The 21955-nt window shown below is 46.4% G+C and overlaps 2 protein-coding genes across 2 annotated transcripts in view; one reads left to right on the top strand and one right to left on the bottom strand.

The window, feature by feature from the left end:
• The window catches only part of INPP5D (inositol polyphosphate-5-phosphatase D), a 138234-nt gene that overhangs the window by 45223 nt on the left and 71056 nt on the right, over positions 1–21955 (bottom strand). Inside the window, exons 5-9 of the mRNA XM_081242120.1 lie at positions 20370–20510; positions 11894–11981; positions 7295–7375; positions 7073–7144; positions 5449–5572 (exon numbers count right to left, since the gene is read on the bottom strand). Of these exons, the coding sequence (XP_081098246.1) occupies positions 5449–5572; positions 7073–7144; positions 7295–7375; positions 11894–11981; positions 20370–20510 (506 nt within the window). The remainder of the gene's footprint in view (positions 1–5448; positions 5573–7072; positions 7145–7294; positions 7376–11893; positions 11982–20369; positions 20511–21955) is intronic.
• Positions 6176–6503, top strand: LOC308621504 (calmodulin-binding transcription activator 1-like). The gene has a single exon (XM_081242121.1). The coding sequence runs from the start codon at positions 6205–6207 to the stop codon at positions 6445–6447; it is 243 nt and encodes an 80-aa protein (XP_081098247.1). The 5' UTR covers positions 6176–6204; the 3' UTR covers positions 6448–6503.

Below are 21955 nucleotides of genomic sequence, written 5' to 3'. Positions count from 1 at the left end.
GCCTCAGAGTATGCTGGACACTCGGTGGGCCATTTTCAGTCTGGAAACGGATATTGTTCAGTCCTGAGAACTTCTCTTGAATTGTTTCTTTAATGTTTTTTCTCACTGTTTCCCGGTTTTCTCTTACTGACTCTCATTATATTGGTATTGGAACTCCTGGACTGGTCTTCTAATTTTCAAAAATCCCTTCTCTCCTATTTCTCCTCACTTTGTCTTTTTGTTCTACCTTCTGGGAGCTTTCCTCGACTTTATCTTTCCACCCTTCCTTTGAGTTTTTATTTTAAAAATTTCTGAAAAAGGATTCTGCTCTAATGTTTTTATTTTTCCTTACTAATCTCCTGTTCCCTTCCTTCTCCTTTTTCTTCATTTTTATTTTGTTCTCACAATGTTCCTTTAATAGCATTCTGTTCTTATTTCCTGGTCCAATTTCTTTTAACTGTCATAATTTGTTTCCTGCAAGTTTTTTGTCTTTTTCCTTACTTCTGCCTTGAGTCTCATTGTTTCCTATTCCAGGCTTCTCTCCAATGTCTGGTGGTCCTTGGCTGTGGATCCCAACAGTGCCAGTGGGGGACTCTCCAGCAAGGTTTCTCCACTGGGTGGTCTCATAGGTTGATTTGTGGGGAACCTCTTCATGGCAGTGTCTTTAGATTTTTGTTCCTCGGCTGGTCATGTGGTCCAGGAAGAATCTTCCAACTGCCTGCCTGCAGGGTGTGGGCCTGGCTGGCAGTATCCCGAGCTGGGCAGGAGTGAAGGCTGGCGTCCCAGCGTTCAGAAGTAACTGTTGTTGAGCCCTCTGTTTTTGGTAGTTTCCTCTGCCCTCACCAGGCCTGGTGTCTACCAGTCCCTTACCTCCTCCAGAGACTAAACCTCAGGTCTTCTGCCTAACGTGTGAGGGGTAGCCACCCGCTGTGTGGCATGGACAGGGATCTGGTGGGTCTAACTCTTTTAAAAAGATTTTCATCCAATCCTGCTGTTTATAACCCCAGCTTCACCCTCACTCCAGGGGCCCTGGTTGCTATTGATTCCTATGCCCTTGGTGGTTCTGTGGTATGTCAGGCGTCTCAACTTTTCCTATGCCATACTTAAAATTTATGCCATACTTAAAATTTAGCTTTTTTGGTTCCTATAAATTGGTTATCATTATCCATCTGCTTTTCAGCATTCAGACTTATGTTGCCATTATCTTCCCTCCTGTTTTCTTTGTCCCTGTGAGTTTTGTCTTTAGGAAGGGAACTGACAATCATGTGTGTGTTCAGCCACCATCTTGAGCTGAAGTCTCACTCTAGGGAAATCGTGGGGGGCCCGTGCTCCCAGAAGTCCCCTCAGCCTTGTCAGAGGCAGTCAGTGTCCCACAGCGTGACTCCTACTGCTGCCAACTGGAATGCCCCAACTTCTCCAAATCTGCTGCTATTAGGCTATGGCTCCTTCCCTCTGAATTTCTGGTTTTCCTTCCATTTGCAGGACTGTGTGGCTTCCCCTGGGACATGGCATCTTGCTTGCTCAGAATTAGTATTATTAATACTAATATTAGTATTAGTAGCAGGGTCAGTAAGTGGCCCACTTGTTCCCATACCTAGTTACATAGAATCATTTTGGTTCCTCTTCCCTTGCCCCTCTCCATCTCCTCCATCAGCCGGACTGAGCAGTTCTACCTCCAGAACATTCCCCATCTGCCTATCTTTCCCCATCTCAAGCCACCACCACCTCTTGCCGGCCACTGTCATAGCCCTTTAATTGGTCTCCCCGTCTCTGCCTGCCCCTGCCACCATTTATTCTCAGCACAGCAGCCAGAGTTCATTTTAGAGGGGATCACACCATTCCCCTGCTTGAAACCTCCAGACAGTGGCTCACTGCACTTAGAACACACCCCGGGTCGCCAAGGCCCCGTGACTTCTTCATCCTCCGAAGCCCCAGGCAGAGCCACCTCTGTGGTGTGAAGCTTCCCCGCACAGCCCCACACAGAGCTCATCAGTCCTCCTCCAGGGCTAACCTCACATCTGACCCACATTCTAATACATGCACACACGGTCAGCTTTCCCTCCTGAACTGCAGATTCTTTGAGGGAGGGCTATAACTCAGGGCTGGCCCACGGAAGATGCTCAAAAGAAAAATGTCCATTGAATTAACTGACAAGAATTCACAGTGCTTCTCAGAATCCTGAGGAGCATTTCTTTCAGTCCAGAAACCTCAAGTTTTCAGAGCAATCAGGCACTCTCTGACAATCTCCTTACTCATTGTAGGTTTCTGTTTCCTTCTGTAAAACCTGGGTCCACTCCTTTCAGTTGTAAGTCAGTCTCTGTGGCCGTTAAGAGGAAAGTATGGTTCTAAGCCCGTCACTTTCAACAGCCTCCCCTGCTCACACCCTCAGTAAGTCCCCAGCTCTCCTGCCCAAGTTGGCAGTGGATGGAGCAGTCCTGCCCCGGCACTGCGATCCCAACTCTGCGTGAATATGACAGCTTGTCACACTCCAGTGTCTAGGGACTTGGTTTCCTGATCCGTCGTCCTCCTTACTGCTCGGTTCTGCCTTCCTCAAAGCTGCCTTGGAGGGATAATTATATGATGATGGTGGTAGCAGCCAATTTTTTGAGCATCTACTAGACGCTAGACACTGTGTACTTTGATGTTTACTTACTGAAGACTCACGGCAGCCCTATAGGATGCTACTATACCTATTTGACAGAATAATAAACTGAGGACAGAGAGAGGGCACTAGACCAAGGTCACAGGTGGCTGACCTGGGACTCAAGGCTGGGCTTCTAACACCTCCCTGTGCTCCTAACACCACTTTTCTCCTTTCTGCATCCCACCTCCTGCACAGGGCTGGTCCCCAGAATTCCATCCCCGCTGCTGCCCTGAGAGTACCCCTTGGACCTTCGTGCCACAGCCCAGGTGGGACTCAGGAGCAGGAGGTTGCAGGACAGGGCAGCCCCCATGGCCTCTACCTGGACACTGTGCCGTGGGGTCAGTGCTGCCTCTGGGCTCATGGGATGTACTTTTACAAGCATTAGCTCGTCTACTCATGACAAGCCTATTATTCCCATTTCACAGATGAGAAAATGGAGGTACAGAGCAGTTAAGCAACTAGGCCAACATGATACAGCTAGCAAGGGTCAGAGCCTAGATTTGGACCTGGGCAGTGTAGCCCCAGAGCCCATGTGTGCTCTTATCCTCTGTCCTGCAGTTCCCAGCACAGTGTCTGACATCGAGCTGGTGCTGAACACACAATCCCCTTCCCGCCCTGCCTGGATGTCCAGCCCTAGGAGGTTCTAGGGGTGACGGGTGGTATCTACAGGGCTTGGCTGTCAGGCCAAATATCCGCCATCTGAATAGACAGCTCAGGCCAGTGTTCTTGATGGGGCGAGGCTGTGGCTCGTGTCATGTACCCTAGAGACCCCTGTGGGATGTGCTGTGACCTGCTCCCATTTGCCATCTCTGCTGAGGTAGAGTGGGTGTTGGTGACCCAGGACAATATCTGAAGGCCACTCCAACTCATGGGCTAAACGACAGTGGGCAGACAGCATGGAAGCACAGCCCACACTCCCTACAGGCATCTGCTTGGCAAGGCTAGTGCAGCGGGATTTTCCCAACTTTTCAACACCAGCCATCAGTCATGGTCTCCAACTAGAACCTGCCTCCAGAACATTAAATCCCACAAGTCAGGCTTCTAACAGAACTAGAGGAGAGTCCTCTGCTTCCAGACAGCAGGAAAAAGATTTGACATGGTGACCACATGCATACAATTTCTATGTGTGTGTGCATGTGCATGTATAACTACAACACAAGTTTCATGAAAAAATATTTACCTTTACTCTCTACTTTGATGTTTTCTGGTTTATCCTTCTCTGTTCTTTCTCTTCTCACACTACTTTATTGAGAGCAAGATACTGATCATGCCTGGAACTACCAGATAAAATACAGGATGCCTGGGATTCCTTTACAGAAAAAGGCATACCTTTTTACTATAAGTATGTTCCAAGTACTGCATGGGACATAACTTATACTAAAACTTTTTCCTTGTTTATCTGAAATTTAAGTTTAACTGGGCATCCCGTAGTTTTATTTGGTAATCTGGTATCCCTCATTATACGCTACTAAACAAATTTTGAGCCCCTGCAGAATAAAAAATACTGTTTACAGACCAGAGGGACTTTGTCTTCAGGAGTTGGAAAACCTGAACTGGAATACAAACTGCTGTGTGAAATTTGAGGGGAGAGTCCACAGCACTTACCAAGTACCTCAGGGAATCTGTGAGCCAGGTGAGGATAAAATGAGATCAAGTAAGGAAATGTGGCTCAGAAAATATCATGTTACGATACATAGGCTCCCGCCTTGTAAAGACGGAGAAACTGAGGCTTGGAGCTGCCCCTCCCTGGCAGGCCAGCCTCTGAGGCCAGTGATGCCAGGGGCACATCTGAGCATTTTCCCGCATTCTGCTTGGTTGTTGCCCAAAGCCCTGCTGTCCTCCAGGGGTCCCTCCCCTGGGAGCCTCTCTGTAGCCTTTCTCTTCCCCTGACCTTGGCCACACTGCAGGCTGTCACTTGCCATCCTCACTATCAAGGCTGCCAATTCTAGACTCTGCCTCCAAAACTGCCTCCCCGCCCCCTCCCCAGTTATTCTCCATCCAATCTGTGGCCTTCCTCGGAGCACTCAGTAATAGCTGAAATCATCGTATTGACATATTTATTGGCCACTCAATGCATTGGAATGTAAATTCCACGTGGACAGAGTCTTCGACCATCCGGCTTACCCTGGATCCCCAGTGCCTGGCCCACAGCAGCTTCTCTATAAGTTTTTGGCATGTGAACATTTTCCATTTTACTGATGAGTTTGTTTGAAATGCAAAGCCTCAGTTGCCCAGAGTTGGCTCCTATGTGCTAGGTTTTCCTAAGGAGCCTTACACGTAGATCCATTCACATGAGCCTTATCGTCCCCATTTTACAGATGAGGAAACTGAGGCCCAGGAAGGTTAAGTGTTGCTTGCAAGGTCACACTGGTGCTAAGTGGCTGAGCTGGGATGTGAATTCAGACAGAGCTCATGACTTTAATGCCCTGCTAAACTGTTTCTCTGTCTGTGCTACCCTAGAGATGCAGCCTGATTTGCTCAGCAGGGCCTGAACCAGGCACAATGATGACCACATGCATCAGCGTGGCTTCTAGCAGGGAAGAGCGTGAAGACACGGGGAACCGCCACCCAGGGCCAAGTATAAGCTCATTTCCCCAGGGTGGCAGGAAGCAGGTGGAGCGTACAGGGCAGGCCTCAAGGTAGAGGGGGCACGAGAGGGGAGCCTTAGGACTGGGGGTTCCCACAGGCAGGCTGAGGGTGGGTGGGTACCCCAGCAGAGGGTGGAAGGTGCCTGGCAGGACTTGCTTTTCCAGCAGCCTGCTGCTGAGCGGCCACAGGAAGGGCACTAGCAGAATGAGAACTTTACAGACATGAGGGGGCCTTACTTTTCTTGTGGCTGTAGAACTTGTCCTCAGAACCATCCTTGGACTTCTTAATTATCAGTTTCCCAGATTCAACATCAACTTTGAGCTGCAATTTCTGAGGAATCCCCAGAGATTCTGACTTCACCTGTGAAAAGGAGGTGGGGGGGAGGGGAGGGGCAGAGGAGATGTTGGTTATCCCTTCTCTGTGCTTTCGCAGTGCCAGTCCGTGACCCCTTGTCGATATGACTGGGCAGCCCTTGGCCATGTGTCCAGCCCTGGTGTCCCTCCCGCGCGGGACCCCTGGGCTTCTGTCTCTGAGCCTCCCTGCCGCAGAGGGAGTTTCCATGGGCAGCTCGTGAGAGTCGCTGAAACGTGGGAGGAGCCCAGCTTGTCCACCGTGCGCACATCAGCTATTCCGCCAACAGGTCTGGTGAAGGGAACGGATGAACGACTGGAAGATGGTTTATTCATGGCTGAATGTAACAGCACTCACTAATCTGATGTGTCATCTACTTCTACAAAGGATTTAAGTAACAGATTTACGCTCCTGGGCCTCGTTACAACCAATAAGTGAACATTCACTGATAATGATTAGGTAAAAGACAATTGCCTAGGCATGTTCAGAAGATGGAAATACATCTTAACATCGAATTGTCATCAGGGCTAGGAAGGATTTGGGGATGGGCATCCTGTCCTGTTTCTGAAGGTGGAACCAGTGCTGGGCAAAAAGAAAAGAAAAACAGCACGCTCGGGGTCCCGGTCGCGAGGAGGAGGAGGATGTGGCGCGCGGAGGGGAAATGGCTGCCGAAAACAAGCCGGAAGAGCGTTTCCCAAAGTGGATTCCGCGGAACTCGCACCTACTATGTTCTCAACACCGTGCCACCTGTAGAAGATGATCACGGGAACAGCAGTAGTAGTCATGTAAAAATCTTTTTACCGAAAAAGCTGCTTGAATGTCTGCCGAAATGTTCAAGTTTACCCAAAGAGAGGCACCGTTGGAACACTAATGAGAGATCGTGATGCAGCCGTCCTTTGGGATTTCTTTTTAATAATGTGTGACCCTTCACCTTTGATCCCCTGACCTTGGTAACCATTTCATTTTTAAATTTCATTTCATTTTTTGATCTTGGTGTACAAGCTGTAACATTTCATCTCTCAAAGTGTCACACGCTGATTTCCTCAAATAGAGATACCCCTTTGAGCGACAAAAAAAAAAAAAAAAAAAAAAAAAACGAAAAGAAAAACAAATTTCTGGGCTGGAGATTCTAACTCAGTCACTTTCAGGGAAGTCACAGGAATCACTTTTTTTTTCCCCCTAATCCCTCCTTGAGACACTATTTTGCAGCCAGTTCGGGGAGGCCCTCTGTTTGATGACACTCACTGCCCCCATTTGGAGAAGGACGAAATTTTGGCATCTTGGGCCAATGAGAAGCTCCTTCCTTGGGAGCCTCCCCATGGCAAAGGTTCCACAGGTTCATCTGGGCACCCATTCTAAGGTTTAATCATCTTCCCAGGGAGCTGGTTCCACTGACCGTCAATCTCAGCCCAGCCACTGGGCTCCCTCCTGAGCCAAAAGCCCCCCTTCCACAGGGACCAGAACGCCTGTCAGCCCCCTCCTGTGAAGCACAGGTCCACAGCCACTTACCTCAAAGGTGACTGGTGGGATGAGGGAACGCCGGTGGGAAGACTCGGGACCCTCATGCAGCAAGGCCTTGACCTGTGGGCAGAAATGCACGGGGCCCTTCAGGCTGGGAGGTGAAGGGAAGGTAGTACAGGTTGGGACAGAGTCACAGGGATACCTGGGCATTCTCCAAGCGAAGAGGGGGCCAGAGAGAAGTGCAGGGAAGCTGCAGGGTCCCCCACATACCTTATCTTCAATAGAAGACAGGAGACTTGTCAGTTGGCTGAGCTTGGCCACCATGTTGATCGGATTGGCCTCACCAGGCACCTGGGACATGAGGAAAAGAGCAAATAAGGACAGGATGCTGAGTGCCAGCCGCTGAGAGGCGTCAGGCTGAACGCTTTCCACACTTCATCTTGGTTCATCTCCCTAACAACCCCACAAGTACGATTATTGTCCCCCTTTGCAGACAAGGAAATCAGGGATATGTAAACCATCTCAAAATTATGATGACCAAAACATCTTCCTTTCTTCTTCCCTCTAAATCTGCTTCTTCCCTGGTGCTTCTGAGTTGCTTAAACAAAACCGAGGCCTGTCCTCGATTATAACCTTTCCACCCTCCTACGTGTACTACATCGGTGCTCCTGGCTGGACTTCCGAAACACAGCCGTCCCCTGCTGAAAACCCCCTCGTCCAGCTGTTTTCCACCACCGAGAGGAAATGATCCAAACTCTTAAAGACTCTGTATGATCCACCCCTCAGCCCCAGCCACGCTCATCCTCACTTCTGATCTGCTCTTGGCCTTGAGCTACACTTTCTGAGGAATCCCTAGAAACATGGATGTCACCTGAGAAGGCCACTTCCTTGTCATTCAGGTCTCAGAGCCACAGAGAGGTCTTCCCTGACCACACGAGCTAAAATCATGTCTACTAGATCACCCTGCTTTGTTTCATACCAATCACCATGATTGTTTATTTGCTCTTTGCGTATTTCCCCTGCTAGAATGTAAACACTGTGAGAATTGGGACCGTGAGAAATGTGTCCGGTGCTTGACATTGGTGCATGGCCAGTGAAGATGCTCGGTAAAGTTGTTCAATGTATGCCTGAGGCCCAGAGAGCTGAAGTTACCTGTCAGAAGTCACACAGCTAGTAACGGCACAGCAGGCCAGGAAACCATGTCTGCTTGGCACCAAGTCCACGGTCTCAAGCATTTATTCACAGAACAAATACTTACAAAGCCCTTATTCTGTGCCAGACACGTTCCCAAGGTGCTGGAGATGTAGAGTTAAAAGGGCACCATCCCCGCCCTCCACTAGGACAAGAACACCAGACTTGATGATCTTGAACACTAAGCAGAGTGGAGTGAGGGTTATCACCGAGGAGACGTCCCTTTACCCCACCCCTTCCTGAATAAGTCAGCCAGGTTACACAGGCTTTTTTTTTTTTTAATAAGTTTTATTATTATTATTTAAAGATTTTTATTTATTTATTTAGGCTGCACCGGGGTCTTAGTTGCCACACGCAGGATCTTCGTTGCCGCCTGTGCACTCTTAGTTGCGGCACGCGGCGTCTAGTTCCCTGACCAGGGATGGAACTCAGGCCCCCTGCATTGGGAGCGTGGAGTCTTACCCACTGGACCCCCAGTGACGTCCCTACAGAGGATTTTGACCTCAGTTTCCCAGCAGCCACTTTAGCTCTCTCCTCCTGCTGTCACCAACCACCATCACTTCTGACCATCAGCAGTACCGCCGCTACGGCCACCTCCAGCACAGCCATCACCGCCATCATCGTGGCAGTTACTCTGTCACAACTTTCTCTAATTCTTTTTGGTTTGGCCTTTGCTCCTTGATAAAGCTCTCAATCAGTCTTCAGTTATTATTGGTCAGCAGGAGGGCTCAAAAGAGTGGAGCTGAGATGCAGGTAAGAATGGAGCAGGACAGCAGGTGGGAGAGTACAGGATCCCTTGTTTTAGGGGTGTTTTTCTCATAAAGAGTCGAAAAGATGGCAGATTCAAACCCCCTCATCCTCCTTCAGACACTGGAGATCGCCTGCTTGCTACCCAGGCCATCACCTGGTGGTAGGATGGTGTCTTCCCCACTCTCTCTTCGAACCTATGTCTTTTGGGGCAGGTTTGGCAAAGACGTACAAAGTATAAATGAAGCTACCAACCAAGTGGGAGTTAGTTCTTGGAACAAAAGGTATTAGAAGAACGCTGGAGCTTAGCCTCTACTGCCTTGTTAGGCAGAATACATATGACCATGTGATGGGTTTGTATGCTATGCCCAGAGTGTTTAAGATGTATTGACTCTTCTAGTCCTTGGTTTGCAGATGGGGAAACTGAGTTAGAGAGGTGAGTCACTTGTTCAAGGTCACAAAGCTGGTGTTGACCTGAGATTTGAATGTAGATCTCGCCCAGTGGGTCTCAGCTGGTACAGATTTTGCCCTCTGGGGTCATTTGACAATGTCTGGAACATTTTGGGTTGTGAAAATTGGGGGATTCTAATGGCATCTAGTGGGTAGAGGCCAGGATGTGTTAACATCCTACAATGCACAGAACAGTCCCCCACAGCAAAACATGACCCGGCCTCAAACGTCACTAGCGTTGAGGTTGAGGGCAAAATTCACAACTCAGCCTCAATGTGGGCGAATTGGTCTGAGTGTCACCTGTGGGTTTGTAGAAGCTGACCTGGTTATTGCACATAGCTTTTCAGTTGAACTTCGGAGGATGTGGGCTCCAAGGTTAATGACTCTCTGTTCTTACATAGGGCAGACCCAGGGCTCTCCCCAAACTTCGGACCAGCAGTCATTTTGATAATGTTGCATTTTGCACTTCCCAGCAGTTCTCAAATAAATGTCACGCAGGGGTCCCCATCTTATCTTGCCTACCTAACAGAAAGGGCCTAGTGCTGGTAAGAGGCTACCATGGCCAGATGTCTCATCCAAGCAATTTCATTTACTCCCACATATACCCCTGCAGTGGCAGATATGACTATGCCCATTTCTCAGATAAGGCAACTAAGGACGGGGCAGGCAGGAGGGAGGTGAGTCAGATATTGAACTTGGATGTTTTTGATCCAGAGGCCAGTGTTCTTTCCTCTACCTCAGGCAGCCTCGGAACTCCCTCTTTCATTTGTGAATTTCTGGAGGCATCAAGACATTGTCTGCTTTTCTTGACAAGTCAGGGTCTCAGCCAGGAGGGTGGCAGCCAGAACCCTTTCTCTAAATCCTGATGCCACCTCCCATCCTCCTGCCACCGAATGCAAACCCTTTGGCCTCTGCACGCAGGGCACCATGCTGGGGCGTGGCTGTTATCAGCTTCTCTCTCTGGAACCTTCTCTCTCTTCTAGTCCTACTTCAAAGATTTGGGTGTGTGGTCTTGTATTCAAAAGATTTAAATTTTAGTGTCTGGTAGGGTCTCTGTTTTGTCTAGATTTGCTTTTACTTTCCCGGAAATTAACCCACCATTCACTTCAAGGAAAGCAAAATTACGTGTTTTTTTTGGTTTGTTTGTTTTTTATCCTGATGAATTTTAAGTTGTACAAATAGAACACAAATTTTCTCAGTAAAAAAAAAAAAAAAAAACTCCAAAAAACCATTTGGGCAAACCTGAAGTCTCCCCTGACCCAGGCCCCTCTGGCCCAATTCCATCCCCTCCTCATGAACAGAGTAGCCCTTTGGGTATAAACCCTTCTGGTACGATTTCCACGTGTAGACTTACATCCTAGTTTTTATATTGTTCTGCCGTTTGCTTTTTTCACCCAACAGTATGCCTTGGAGTTAGTGCATTCACCTTAGAACAGAATTCTGCATCATACTTTAACCCTTTCTCTCTCTGTTTGTGTTTCCAGCGTTTCTGTTTTTAGAGACAAAGCTGTGATAAACATTTCTGTCAACATCTCTATGCAAACATGTAGACCCTAAGGCAGCTGCCTGCAGGTAGAATGGCTTGCTTGAAGGACTCCGGGCATTAAACATTTTCATGCAGACAGCTAAATTGCCTTTCAGGAAACCCATTTCCACTCTCAACTGTGAGTCCCTGACCCTCCTGTTAGAACCAAGTCCTGGCTTCACCAATCAAATTTTCTTGTCTGAGAGGCAAGAAGAGGTCTTCCTGCTTTGCAGGTCATTTTCCAGTTACTAATGAGGTGTTACTAACATCTTTTCCAGGGTATCCCAGCTATGCCCAGTCCCTCTTCTGTAAAACAGGCTTTTAAAATCCTCTTCTCACTTAAAAACTTTGGTTGCTTTTACTTAATCGTGCGTGGAAGGGTTTGCTTTTTAAACACTTTTAAACCCTTGTCCCTTGCAAGTGCTTTCTCTGGAAGTCCTATCTGTGCTTGTTTTTAGCTTTGCCGAGGACACCTTCTGTGACACAGACAACTTGGCCTTGGCATCCTGCCAGGCTGTGGGCGCGCGTGTGTGTGTGTGTGTGTGTGTGTGTGTGTGTGTGTCTGGCGGGGGCCTGCCTTCACCTGCTCTTCCTGGGCCATGAGGCAGGATCAAGCATTTAGGCACCTCGTGTTTTTTTCAGTTTCTGATGAGAAATGGTGGGAAAAGGTCCTGCCTTGCCTCCTTATTCAGCACTAAGAAGGAGTTTTGCTGGCGGTTGCATAATTTGAAATCTTTATTCCTCAAATCAAAATCCAGTGGGGGCTGGGGGATAAACCTCACTGGGGGTCAGGATGCTGAGGCTCCCTGGCCCCCTCATACTCTGGGGGTCCAACAAAGGCGGTGCTTCCTTCTGAGCCCTCGGGACATTGGTTACCTCTTTTCCCCATGCCCCGTCCGATGCCCCCACCCCTCCTCCACCGGTTTCATCAGTCTCATCTGTCCCAAAGTCTTTACCTGAGGCCGCGGACGCAGGTTAGGGGAGAGCTGCTGGTCAAACAGCCTCTGCAGAGATTCCAGGGTAGGGAGGGTCCGGGTGACTTCCCTGGGGGCAGGGGACAGGGTGAAGGTCAAGGATTAGTGAGGACCTAGTGAGGCATCACGCACACAGGCTCCAGCTGGACACGAGGCGTGGTCACACCCACTCTGGCAAAGGCAGGGATCCTCCCCAGAAGGACAAGCCCGGGCAAAGGTCCACGCCTGCCGGTACTGGTCCATCTCCTGAGAACCCCTCACCCCTTCTGTCCTGACCAGGACCAAACTGGAGCCGTGATGCGTAAACCTGATTCACCTTTGTTTAGCCACACTCAACTACATAGCCTGTAGAAAATTTGAATCTAGAATCACAAAACTACTTAGAAATAATTTAGTAATCCATGGTTCCCAAACTTTAGTGTTTATAAGAATCACACCCTCACCCAGTGTTAAAAACGCAAATGTCTGGGCCCCAACCTGATTTGGTCTGGAATCTCCACTTTATTTTGGTGCCCCAGGGGCTTTGCGTAGGAGCAGTCTGTGTTTTCTGGTTCACATCTCCTCCGAGCAGCTAAGGTGGATGCCCAGAGAGATCTGTCATTGTCTAGGACGCTGACAATTCCAATACCAGGGCTTTATTGATCCTTTTTTCCCTTCTCACCTTTTTCTATTTTCCCATTGTTTGGGGCATGGTGGGCAGACAATTTTGAGTTCTATTTTTCATCTATTATTTCATCAAAAACTTCATGTTTTTACACATTCAACATTCCTAGTGGTTTCAAAATATTCTATCAATTAAATGTACCAAAATCAATTGCTAGGTATTTGGGTTATTTTGAGATCTTAGTGATTATAAATAAAGGCTGCTGTGAACAGCTTTGTTCATATAGCTCTTCTTTACTTATTTTCAGTTACAGTTTTCAGATAACCAGAGATTATGGCTCTTGATCAATATCGTTAAGCCTTTGAGTGACGGTGGCCTTGGGCACTGTTCCAGCCTGCTCATCCTTTGTGCTATCTGAATTCTGTTATTCTCTTCTCTCTCTCTTTTAGTGGGCATAACAGTGCATTTTAATACTGATGAATTGATTTGCATATCTTTAATTTCTAATGTCTACGTATTTTTCTATCTGGTTGGTTTCTATTGTATTTCTCTTCCTATAAACTGTTCATGCCCATTGTTGGTCTTCTGTTGGGAATTTTGCTGGTATTTTTATACATTGGTATAAACTCTTTACTTATTGCTTTGCTTTTTATTTAATCTAGGTGTTGTAAGTTGTTTTTTTTTCCCCATTCTGTTGTTTTCACCCTAGGTAGGCTGGATTTCATTATAAAGTGCTTTATAGTTTTTTATTGCTCTATTTTTCACCTTTTCCTTGGAAATTTTTTTGCTTACCTTAGTTAAAAATTTATCAGTATTTACTCGTGAGCAATTAGTAGCTCACATTAAATTGGTTTCTCACTCTTTTAAAAGTTATGTTAGAAAAAGGGTTTTGGGGGGTTGTTGTTATATCTTTTTAGTTCCTTCATCTGGAATTAAAAAAAAAATATGTGGTGGAAATAAGTTCACCTTTTTCCATGTTGCTATTCATTTTCACTCAACTGCGCTTACTCTTTTTTCCACAGTTCTTTTGGGCTAGATCATTGCACAAGCTCATCTTAAATATGATAGGATTTATTTTCAGAATTCATATCATTCATTCAACGAAAACTCTGGAGTGCCTCATATGTACTAGGCAATGTCATGTTCATAGATTGACACATCTGACCATTGCAAGGATGGTGTTGTAGCCTACTGGCTTTGATTGGCCATCCTTGGGATGCCTCTGGGGGCCAAGGATGGGGTGGAGGGAGGTAACTGGCCTGGGGAGGGGGAGGGAAGTGCCAGGCAGACAGGGTTCTCAGTTCCTATCCCACCTCCGACAGAGCTACTCTGTTAACATAGTGGTATTCTGTCTAAACTGTCATTTCATAAAAGAATTCTAGGCCAAAAAAAAAAAAAAAGAAATTCGAAAGCACTAATTCAGAACACACTTTAACATCAAATAGATCTCCCTCATTGTCCTCCTTTTTTTTTTTTTTTTTTTTTTTCTTTTTGCGGTATGCGGGCCTCTCACTGCTGTGGCCTCTCCCGTTGCGGAGCACAGGCTCCGGACGCGCAGGCCCAGCGGCCATGGCTCACGGGCCCAGCCGCTCCGCGGCATATGGGATCCTCCCAGACCGGGGCACGAACCCGTATCCCCTGCATCGGCAGGCGGACTCTCAACCACTGCGCCACCAGGGAGGCCCTGTCCTCCTTTTTAAAACTGTTATTTTAAAAACACAAGTACATATACACAAACTGAATCTTTAGGATTTTCTAAGAATAATGCTGTTATTCTCTGTATTTCTAACCTTGGTAAATTTTTGAGAAATCTGGCTCTCAGACTTGTCTGGAGGTGTTGGTTAGGGTCAGAATGACCAAAGACACATAGGGACTTGAGTTGGAAAACTTAAGAACTGGTCTTATCATACAGAAACGATTTGTCCAGGGAAGTTATCATCAGCAGGGTCCCTGGGAAGCTGGTCTCAGCTTCAGGTCACCAGCTCAAGGGAAGGTGGGGAGCAAAGACAGGGAGGGCTGTAGTCCTCAGGCAGGTCAGACCCCAGAGACAGCCCAGAAGGGGCCTAGGCCCCCTGAGGGAGCCCTCCCAGAAGGAGAGGCTCCTCCCACCTTGGCCTCAGAGAGATGGTTAATTTCCCCAAGATTCCCATTCAGTTTCCAGCTAGCACATCCGGTATCTCCTCCGGACGCACAGGCTCAGCGGCCATGGCTCACGGGCCTAGCCGCTCCGCGGCATGTGGGATCTTCCCGGACTGGGGCACGAACCCGTGTCCCCTGCATCGGCAGGTGGACTCTCAATGGGCTTCCCTGGTGGCGCAGTGGTTGAGAGTCCGCCTGCCGATGCAGGGGACACGGGTTCGTGCCCCGGTCTGGGAGGATCCCACATGCCGCGGAGCGGCTGGGCCTGTGAGCCATGGCCGCTGAGCCTGCGCGTCCGGAGCCTGTGCTCCGCAACGGGAGAGGCCACAACGGTGAGAGGCCCGCGTATCGCAAAAAACCGGGAACTCCAGACTCAGAAGGAACATTCTGATACTTTGTTGTTTTCTTAATTTTTTCTTCTCTGATTTTTTGCTTCTTTTTCTTTTTGCTTTAGCAAAAATTTCTCATACAGTATTAAATAATCAGGTGATGATGGGCATCTCTTCCTCTTTTATTAAAATGTTTAATGGAATGGTTTTAATGTTTCCCTGTTAAGTGTAATTGGTTTTACATTGACACATATTGCATTATTAAGGAGGGATCCTTCTATTCCTTTTTTTTTTTTTTTTGCGGTACACGGGCCTCTCACTGTTGTGGCCTCTCCCGTTGCGGAGCACAGGCTCCGGATGTGCAGGCTCAGCGGCCATGGCTCACGGGCCTAGCCGCTCTGTGGCATATGGGATCTTCCCGGACCGGGGCACGAACCCACGTCCCCTGCATCGGCAGGCAGACTCTCAACCACTGCGCCACCAAGGAAGCCCTTACACTGTACTCTTTATTGATTTGGAAATCTTTAATGCAAATTATTAAATCTCCTACATTTCTAATTTTTAAAATTTCCTTAATTGACTTTTTCTTAATTTATTTCTGTTTTTAACTATTTTCCCCCTGCTCTTTTCCTTTCCAGTTGTTGTTATTGTTCATTCGCTTAACAGAGCTTTCTTAAAGACTCTGTTTTGTTCACTGCTGTATCTCTAGCCCCTGGAACAGTGCGTGGCTCGTAGTTGGCACACATTCAATCTTTCTTCATGAATATTGAATACATTACTGTTTCCAGTACTTTGCGTGACCATGGACATATCAAGGCAATCAGGGTATGACCCATGATGCCTTCAGGAGACTGAGAGCCTGGATTAAGTTTGTATGCTTGACTTATTGTTCTACACCCCCCTTTCCATAACAGAGCATTTAAAGCTATGGCTTTTCCTCCAAGTAGTGCTTTGGCTGCATCATCTAGAGTTCTGATATACAGAGGCTTGATTACCCCGGGTTTCCAAACCTACCCCACATAGGCTATCATTGTGTCAAGTGTCTTCTTTAATTCAGCTGTGATTGGAGATGATCAAGAAAGGCCAGATGGTTGGGTAGTTGTGGCTAGTTTGTTATTTATTTCTATTTTCATCATACTGTGTTCTGGGAACACAGAATGAACACTTTTGCTTTGGGTGTATTCATATCCAGCTGCTCAGTAGGCTGCTGGGTTCTTATTTTTAGGATTACCAGCACTCTAAAATTTCTGGAAAAAAATTCTGGGAAACTTTTTGAAGTGAAGCCTTGTGATTAGTACATTTTCACCAATTTTTTAAATCTGCAAAGACTCCTTTGGCTCTTGAATGATATCTAGGTTGAGTTAATCCCAAGGAGAAGTCAGTAGTCTTCTCCTTGGAGATATTGCTTCAGAATTTTTATTATATCATCAAGGACTATGAATAATATTAAGTATTGTAATTTGTAAAACTAATGGTTCTGTTCCTAATTATTTACTTTCCGAACTCATCGTCCCTTGTGGTTTAGAAGATTATAAGAAGAGGTTTTGGTGCTGCTATTTGGTAGTTCTGTAATTGGATCTTTATGAGGCTTCTCAATACCTGGATTTAGCTCCTTTATAAATCTGGAAACATTTTTTTCTTTTATATATTTAGTCATCAATTACACATCATTTTTTCCTTGCTTCTTGGAGAGCCCACCCTACCAGCTATAAGTTGAATCTCTATGCCCTCTTTCCAAAGACTAGCGATTTTTAATCACACATCCTTGGCATATGCTTATTTAGTCCTCTCATGTTTTTTATATATACTTCCCTGACACTCTGCTCTGTTTTGTGATTTGATTTTCAAGTTTGATTGGAAAACTATGGGTTCATTTTATGGCCTCCAATGAAGCAGTTATAATGATGGTATTTTTGTTTTGGTTGGTTGGTTTCTTTATCAAAATCCTTACCTTGCTCTCACTTAATTGATATAATAACCTCTCCCACACTTTGACATTTTATTTTAAAATTCTCCTTATAATTCTCCTCATTTCTCCACTTCATGGGTTATCAAGTATTTCCAGACTCTGGAGACTTAATTCTTTATTCTCTTTCTCTGGAAAAGTTTCTGTCTGGTTCTAGAAAATCTAACTTAGGGTTACAAATCTTCCTCGAGCCTTTGTGCTGCGGAAGTTCCTTCTTTCAGACACAGGTACTGACATTGTAATGACATTTTTGTGGAGGAGGCTCTTGCACTATTTCTCACTCCTCAGTTCTCTGTGACTTTCCCATCCTCACCCTGGCGTTTGTGTTGGGCCAAGTGGTCTGAGTGGCGCCACCATTGGCGCCATCCTCAGCACACCGTTCCAGCTCCTTCTCCTCTACCCCACCTCTCAACGTCTACCCTGGGCCCCCTTTCCCCTCCATCTGCACTCCCCACTGCGGTGACCTTACCCCACTCATCTCCCAGCTTCAAGTGCCAACGCATGCTGATGACTCCCAGACATATACCCTTACCCCTGAGGTTTCCTGGGCTCTAACTTCTAGAACTAAGTCCTTGGTTGGTGGCTCAGCTCACAGGATGTCTAATAGCACCTCAAGCCAATGGTAGCTCAGAGAAAGATGCCCCTCCTCCACCCCCTCCTCTTTGACTTTCCCCATCTAAGTAACTGGCATCATCCACCACTCAGCTGCTCGCACCAAAAACCTAAGGGTCACCCTCGATTCGTCTTCTCCCCACCCTACATCCATCTGCCAGCTCCACCATCCACACACGCCCCAGGTCACACCAGCTCTCAGCACCCACATGCTCCCAAGCCTTGGGTCACCTAGCTAATATCTATCAGCTGTTCTTGTGTGCCAGGCACTGTCAAAACCCAGGACTCAGCAGGATGCAAAACAGACACAAATCCCTGCCTCCTCTTGCTCCCCTTCTCGTGGGCCACCATCAGGTCACAAATATAGTAGCTCCCAACTGCCTGCTGCTTTGGGTCTGCCTCCTAAGATCCAGTCTCCACTGCCCTGACTCAGATTATGGCACAATCCTGAAAATCTCTACCAGGCCTTGGGAGTCCTGTGTGATGTGGCTCCTGCTAGCATTGCCAGATAGAACACAGGATACCCAGCTAAATTAGAGTTTCAGATAAACAATGGATAATCTACTAGTGCAAGTACATCCCAATATTGCACGGTATATACTTATGCTAAAAAAGTATTTGCTGTTCATCTAAAGTTCAGACTTAACTGGCCATCCTGTTTTTTTTATTTGCTAAATATGACCACCCTACACCTGACTCTTCCCAACCTCCACTCCTAACACTTTCCTTTGCTCTTTATGCTCCAGCCTCACAGACTTTTTGTTGCTCGAGGCTGGCCTCATTCCCGCCTCAGGACCTTTGTACTTGACATCCTGCTGCCAAATAGCTGGATGGCTAGCTCCCTCTTGTCACGGAGGTCCCAGCTCTGTGACTGCCTCAGAGAGGTCTCCTTGACCCCCAAAGGACACTAGCACCCTCCCACCCAACTCTAGCACTTTTCCCTATTTCATTTGGTCATGATATTTACTAAAATTATCTTGTTTATTTACAGACTTAATCTACCACTATACTTGCTTACTAAGGCATCAGCTCCAACAAGGTCTAAAGAGCAGGAACTTTGTGCTGCATCCCAGCTCCCAGAATAGAGCTCAGCACGGGCTTTCCATACATATTTGTTAAGTGAGTGAATGAATGGATTGAAGAGCTGTTCCAATCAAAGCAGTTTGAAAACTACTAGTTTATAGTTAGTTTCATGGAACAACATCTGCAGGGGTTGCAGGGGGATGGGAAACATACTTTTTTCCTAAGATTTTCTAAAAGTCCATCCCTAACCGCGTCTTCAAGCCTGACTATCACTTTGCCTATGAAGTGAAGACAAACAAACGTTGGGGGGAATTTAGAACATCACGCAGTCTCTCTACTTCTAACTCGAAGTTAACTGTTCAGTAAATGACTGTGGAAAACTAGAGAACTAGCTATGTTGAGGAAGCTTCTGTCACCGTAAGGATGAGGTGACCCAGATTCTAGGAAAGTCCAGGTAGCAAAGCAGTGTTGGGGAAATGTGCTGAGTGTACTGGGTGAAACTTGTGGAGAGACTGAAAGGTATATCTCCTCTGGACAAGGAAGCAGCAAAGAACAGGATTTCCACTGGAGCAGAAATAAAAGCTTGCTACCAGTCATGATGAAATTGTGTTTCTTGAAAAGAAAGTGCCGTGTGTGTGTGTTTTTCCTAGTGATAAATGATTTATAACAACAGCATCACATGGAGAAATATCTCTCTGTGGAAATCTATAAAAATGATGGCTCTGGGTCCAATTGGCTGAAACTGCATTAGTTGAAAGCCAATTCATTGAAAGTAAACCTGACTGGCCAATTTGATGAGTGCTCAATTTGTCAAAGAAATTATTTGTTAAATTTACCAAATGTACTGATTGTGCTTTATAAGAGCCTTTAGAAGGAAAGTTCAATTTGATTGCTGATGATGAAAGATTCTTGTTTGCATAGAAACTAAGCTAAGATAGATATGGCACCAGAGGAACTGACAAAAGAATTTTGAAACTGCTGTATATGTAATAAAACACAAAACAGTATAGGCTGATAAAACCTCACCCACATGAAATGCTATTTTTCCAACCAAAATGTTGACCTTTCATTTGCCATGGAATTGTTTTGGGTCCCTGTGATTTCTTTCAGATGCTTTTAAATGTGATTTTCTATTTTTTCAAGCATTTAAAAAATTCTTTTGTCAATTCTTCAGATAGTGTATCAGCTTTAAATTTGCACTTTTAACAATTAAAATGTAATTAAACTTAATTTTAATGGTAATGAAATTAAAGCACATAATGAAATTAAAACACTAAAAGAAACTGGAATTTTTACTAATTGGTCCTTCAGTGAATTCAATAGCAGAACACTGAAGTTTTGGTGAATTGGCTCACTTTTAAAACCTGCCATCACTGGCAATCTTGAGCCATCACCACCCACATAGAAAATAGGTTGATTTTAATTGATCTCCTCTTGGTGCCCTTATGTGCTTATCAAATGTGCTGGCTGCAGCAAGAAAGACGAATAGCAGCAAAAGCCTTAGCCTCTGGATCCTTAGCAAGTGTGGAAGGGCTGGCAGTGTACTCCTGCCCACCTCTTCCCATAGCAACTGGCCTCGAATTAACTTTCGTTTAAAAAAAAAAAGCCAACCACCACCAAGTTCAAATGCCATGAAAACAAAACCTCCAACAACCAGATTTCTAAGCCCCACCAACAGCCCAATTATCCGGAGCTGGACACCGGGGCTAAGTGCAGGGGTCACCCTAATGAGCTGGTTCTCTCACCCACTGTCCCCTTTCCTCCCATCCTCACGGCAGCCATTACCCATAGAGCTCCTTGCAGAGGAGCACGGTCAGTTTCTTCAGATGAGGCAGACTGCAGGAGCCCGACTTCACAAAATCAGAGTCCAGGGTGAGCTGAGTGCTTAAATAATCTTGGATAGCTTTCAGATGCTCTTCTGGAAGCCTGAAAAAAAAAGGAGAGATATAACAACATGCTTCTTCGGTTCCTAAACCACAGACACCAACAGTAACAGGTAGAAGAAGAAATCTGAATTCTCAGAGTCTCCAGCCGAGACACCGGCCCCAGGAGAACATTCGCACACCTGGACAGGCGGCCCAGGTCTTACTGAAGGGGTGGAGATCAGGTCAGACAAGAGTAAAGGGCCCACAAGGGAGGCTGCCTCTAAACCCACCCATAAAGGCTTTTCCGGTAGGTGGAAGGAAGTGATACCGGCTGGGGATGGGAAATGTTTATCCTTTGAAAAGGAGACAGAACAGCCTTGAAAATGTACAGAGGACTCGTTTTCCTGCTTCATCAATTCCTAAAGATCGGATCTGAGGGCTGAGGGATGCTCTAGTCCAGAGATGGCAAATGGCTACAGCTCACAGGCCAACTCCAAGTTCACAGCCCAGGGCCACCTGGAACTCTGTGTCAGGGAGGTTCCCAGTCATCCGAGGCTCCGAAGGGAAGTCTCTGTGCTGAGTGATGGGGCTGGGGGTATGGTATTGGCAGCCTAGGTGCCGGGCCTTTGCACCCCCAGCCCTTGCTCCCGGTCTGGTCCAGTCCCTTTCAACTACGGATGAAGCACATGGGCCCAAGGCAGGACCTGCCCTCGCCTCGCACAGGATGGCCCAGCAAAGGCAGAGCCTGGGCCGCATCGCGCCAGGGCTGCCCCTGAGGTCTGATCGCACCTCTACATTCTATCACCCAGCAGCATATTTTTCTGGATAACTTTTGCGCTTTTGTTCCTATAATAATGAACATTATAATTACAGCAAGTATGTCCTGAGCATAACATACCAGTCACTCTGCTTAGCACTTTATGCTTTTTCCCTCTAATCTACAAATCAATGTTATGAGGCAGATATTACTATTTTTTCCTATTTTACAAACAAGGAAACGGAGGCTCAAGGATGTTGATTTACGTGTGTGAAAAAATTCGTACAAGCCTTAAATAGCTTTGCTCCAGCCTTGCAATCAAGTTGAAACTAGAGGTCACAGGGGATTTTTTCCTGTAGGATCCTTGAAAGAATGAAAGGCTGTTGCTCTTGAACACAACAGCTGTTCAATGAAAGACTGAAAACACATAGATTAGCCATTTTGACTTATTTAGCCTGAGAAGTCAGCAACTATTTACATACCAGTTGTCATAATATTTAAGTTTAATCTATACTTATTCTGAATCTTGACACCATAAAAAAATCCAGTTTCTGCCTCAGTCTGTTTTGCTGAAAAGGACAAAATCTCTCCTACAGCATTAAGATAAGTACTTTAACAGTTCTCGTGCCTATTGACTTTAACTTTGAGACCATCAGTACTTGCTTTAGGAAGCAATATTTGTTCAAATGTTTGTTGTAGGAAAGTGTTGACATAGAGATGTTAAACTCTGTTTATCAGAGAAGGTTGAT

This window comes from Mesoplodon bidens (genome assembly GCF_964165515.1).
Source record: "Mesoplodon bidens genome assembly, chromosome: 8".
NCBI classification, from domain to species: domain Eukaryota; kingdom Metazoa; phylum Chordata; class Mammalia; order Artiodactyla; family Ziphiidae; genus Mesoplodon; species Mesoplodon bidens.
This window is presented reverse-complemented; position numbering and strand designations above follow the sequence as displayed.

Excerpts from the sequence above, each read along its gene's own strand:
- LOC308621504 (XM_081242121.1), top strand. The coding sequence starts at position 6,205 with ATGTGGCGCGCGGAGGGGAAATGGCTGCCGAAAACAAGCCGGAAGAGC.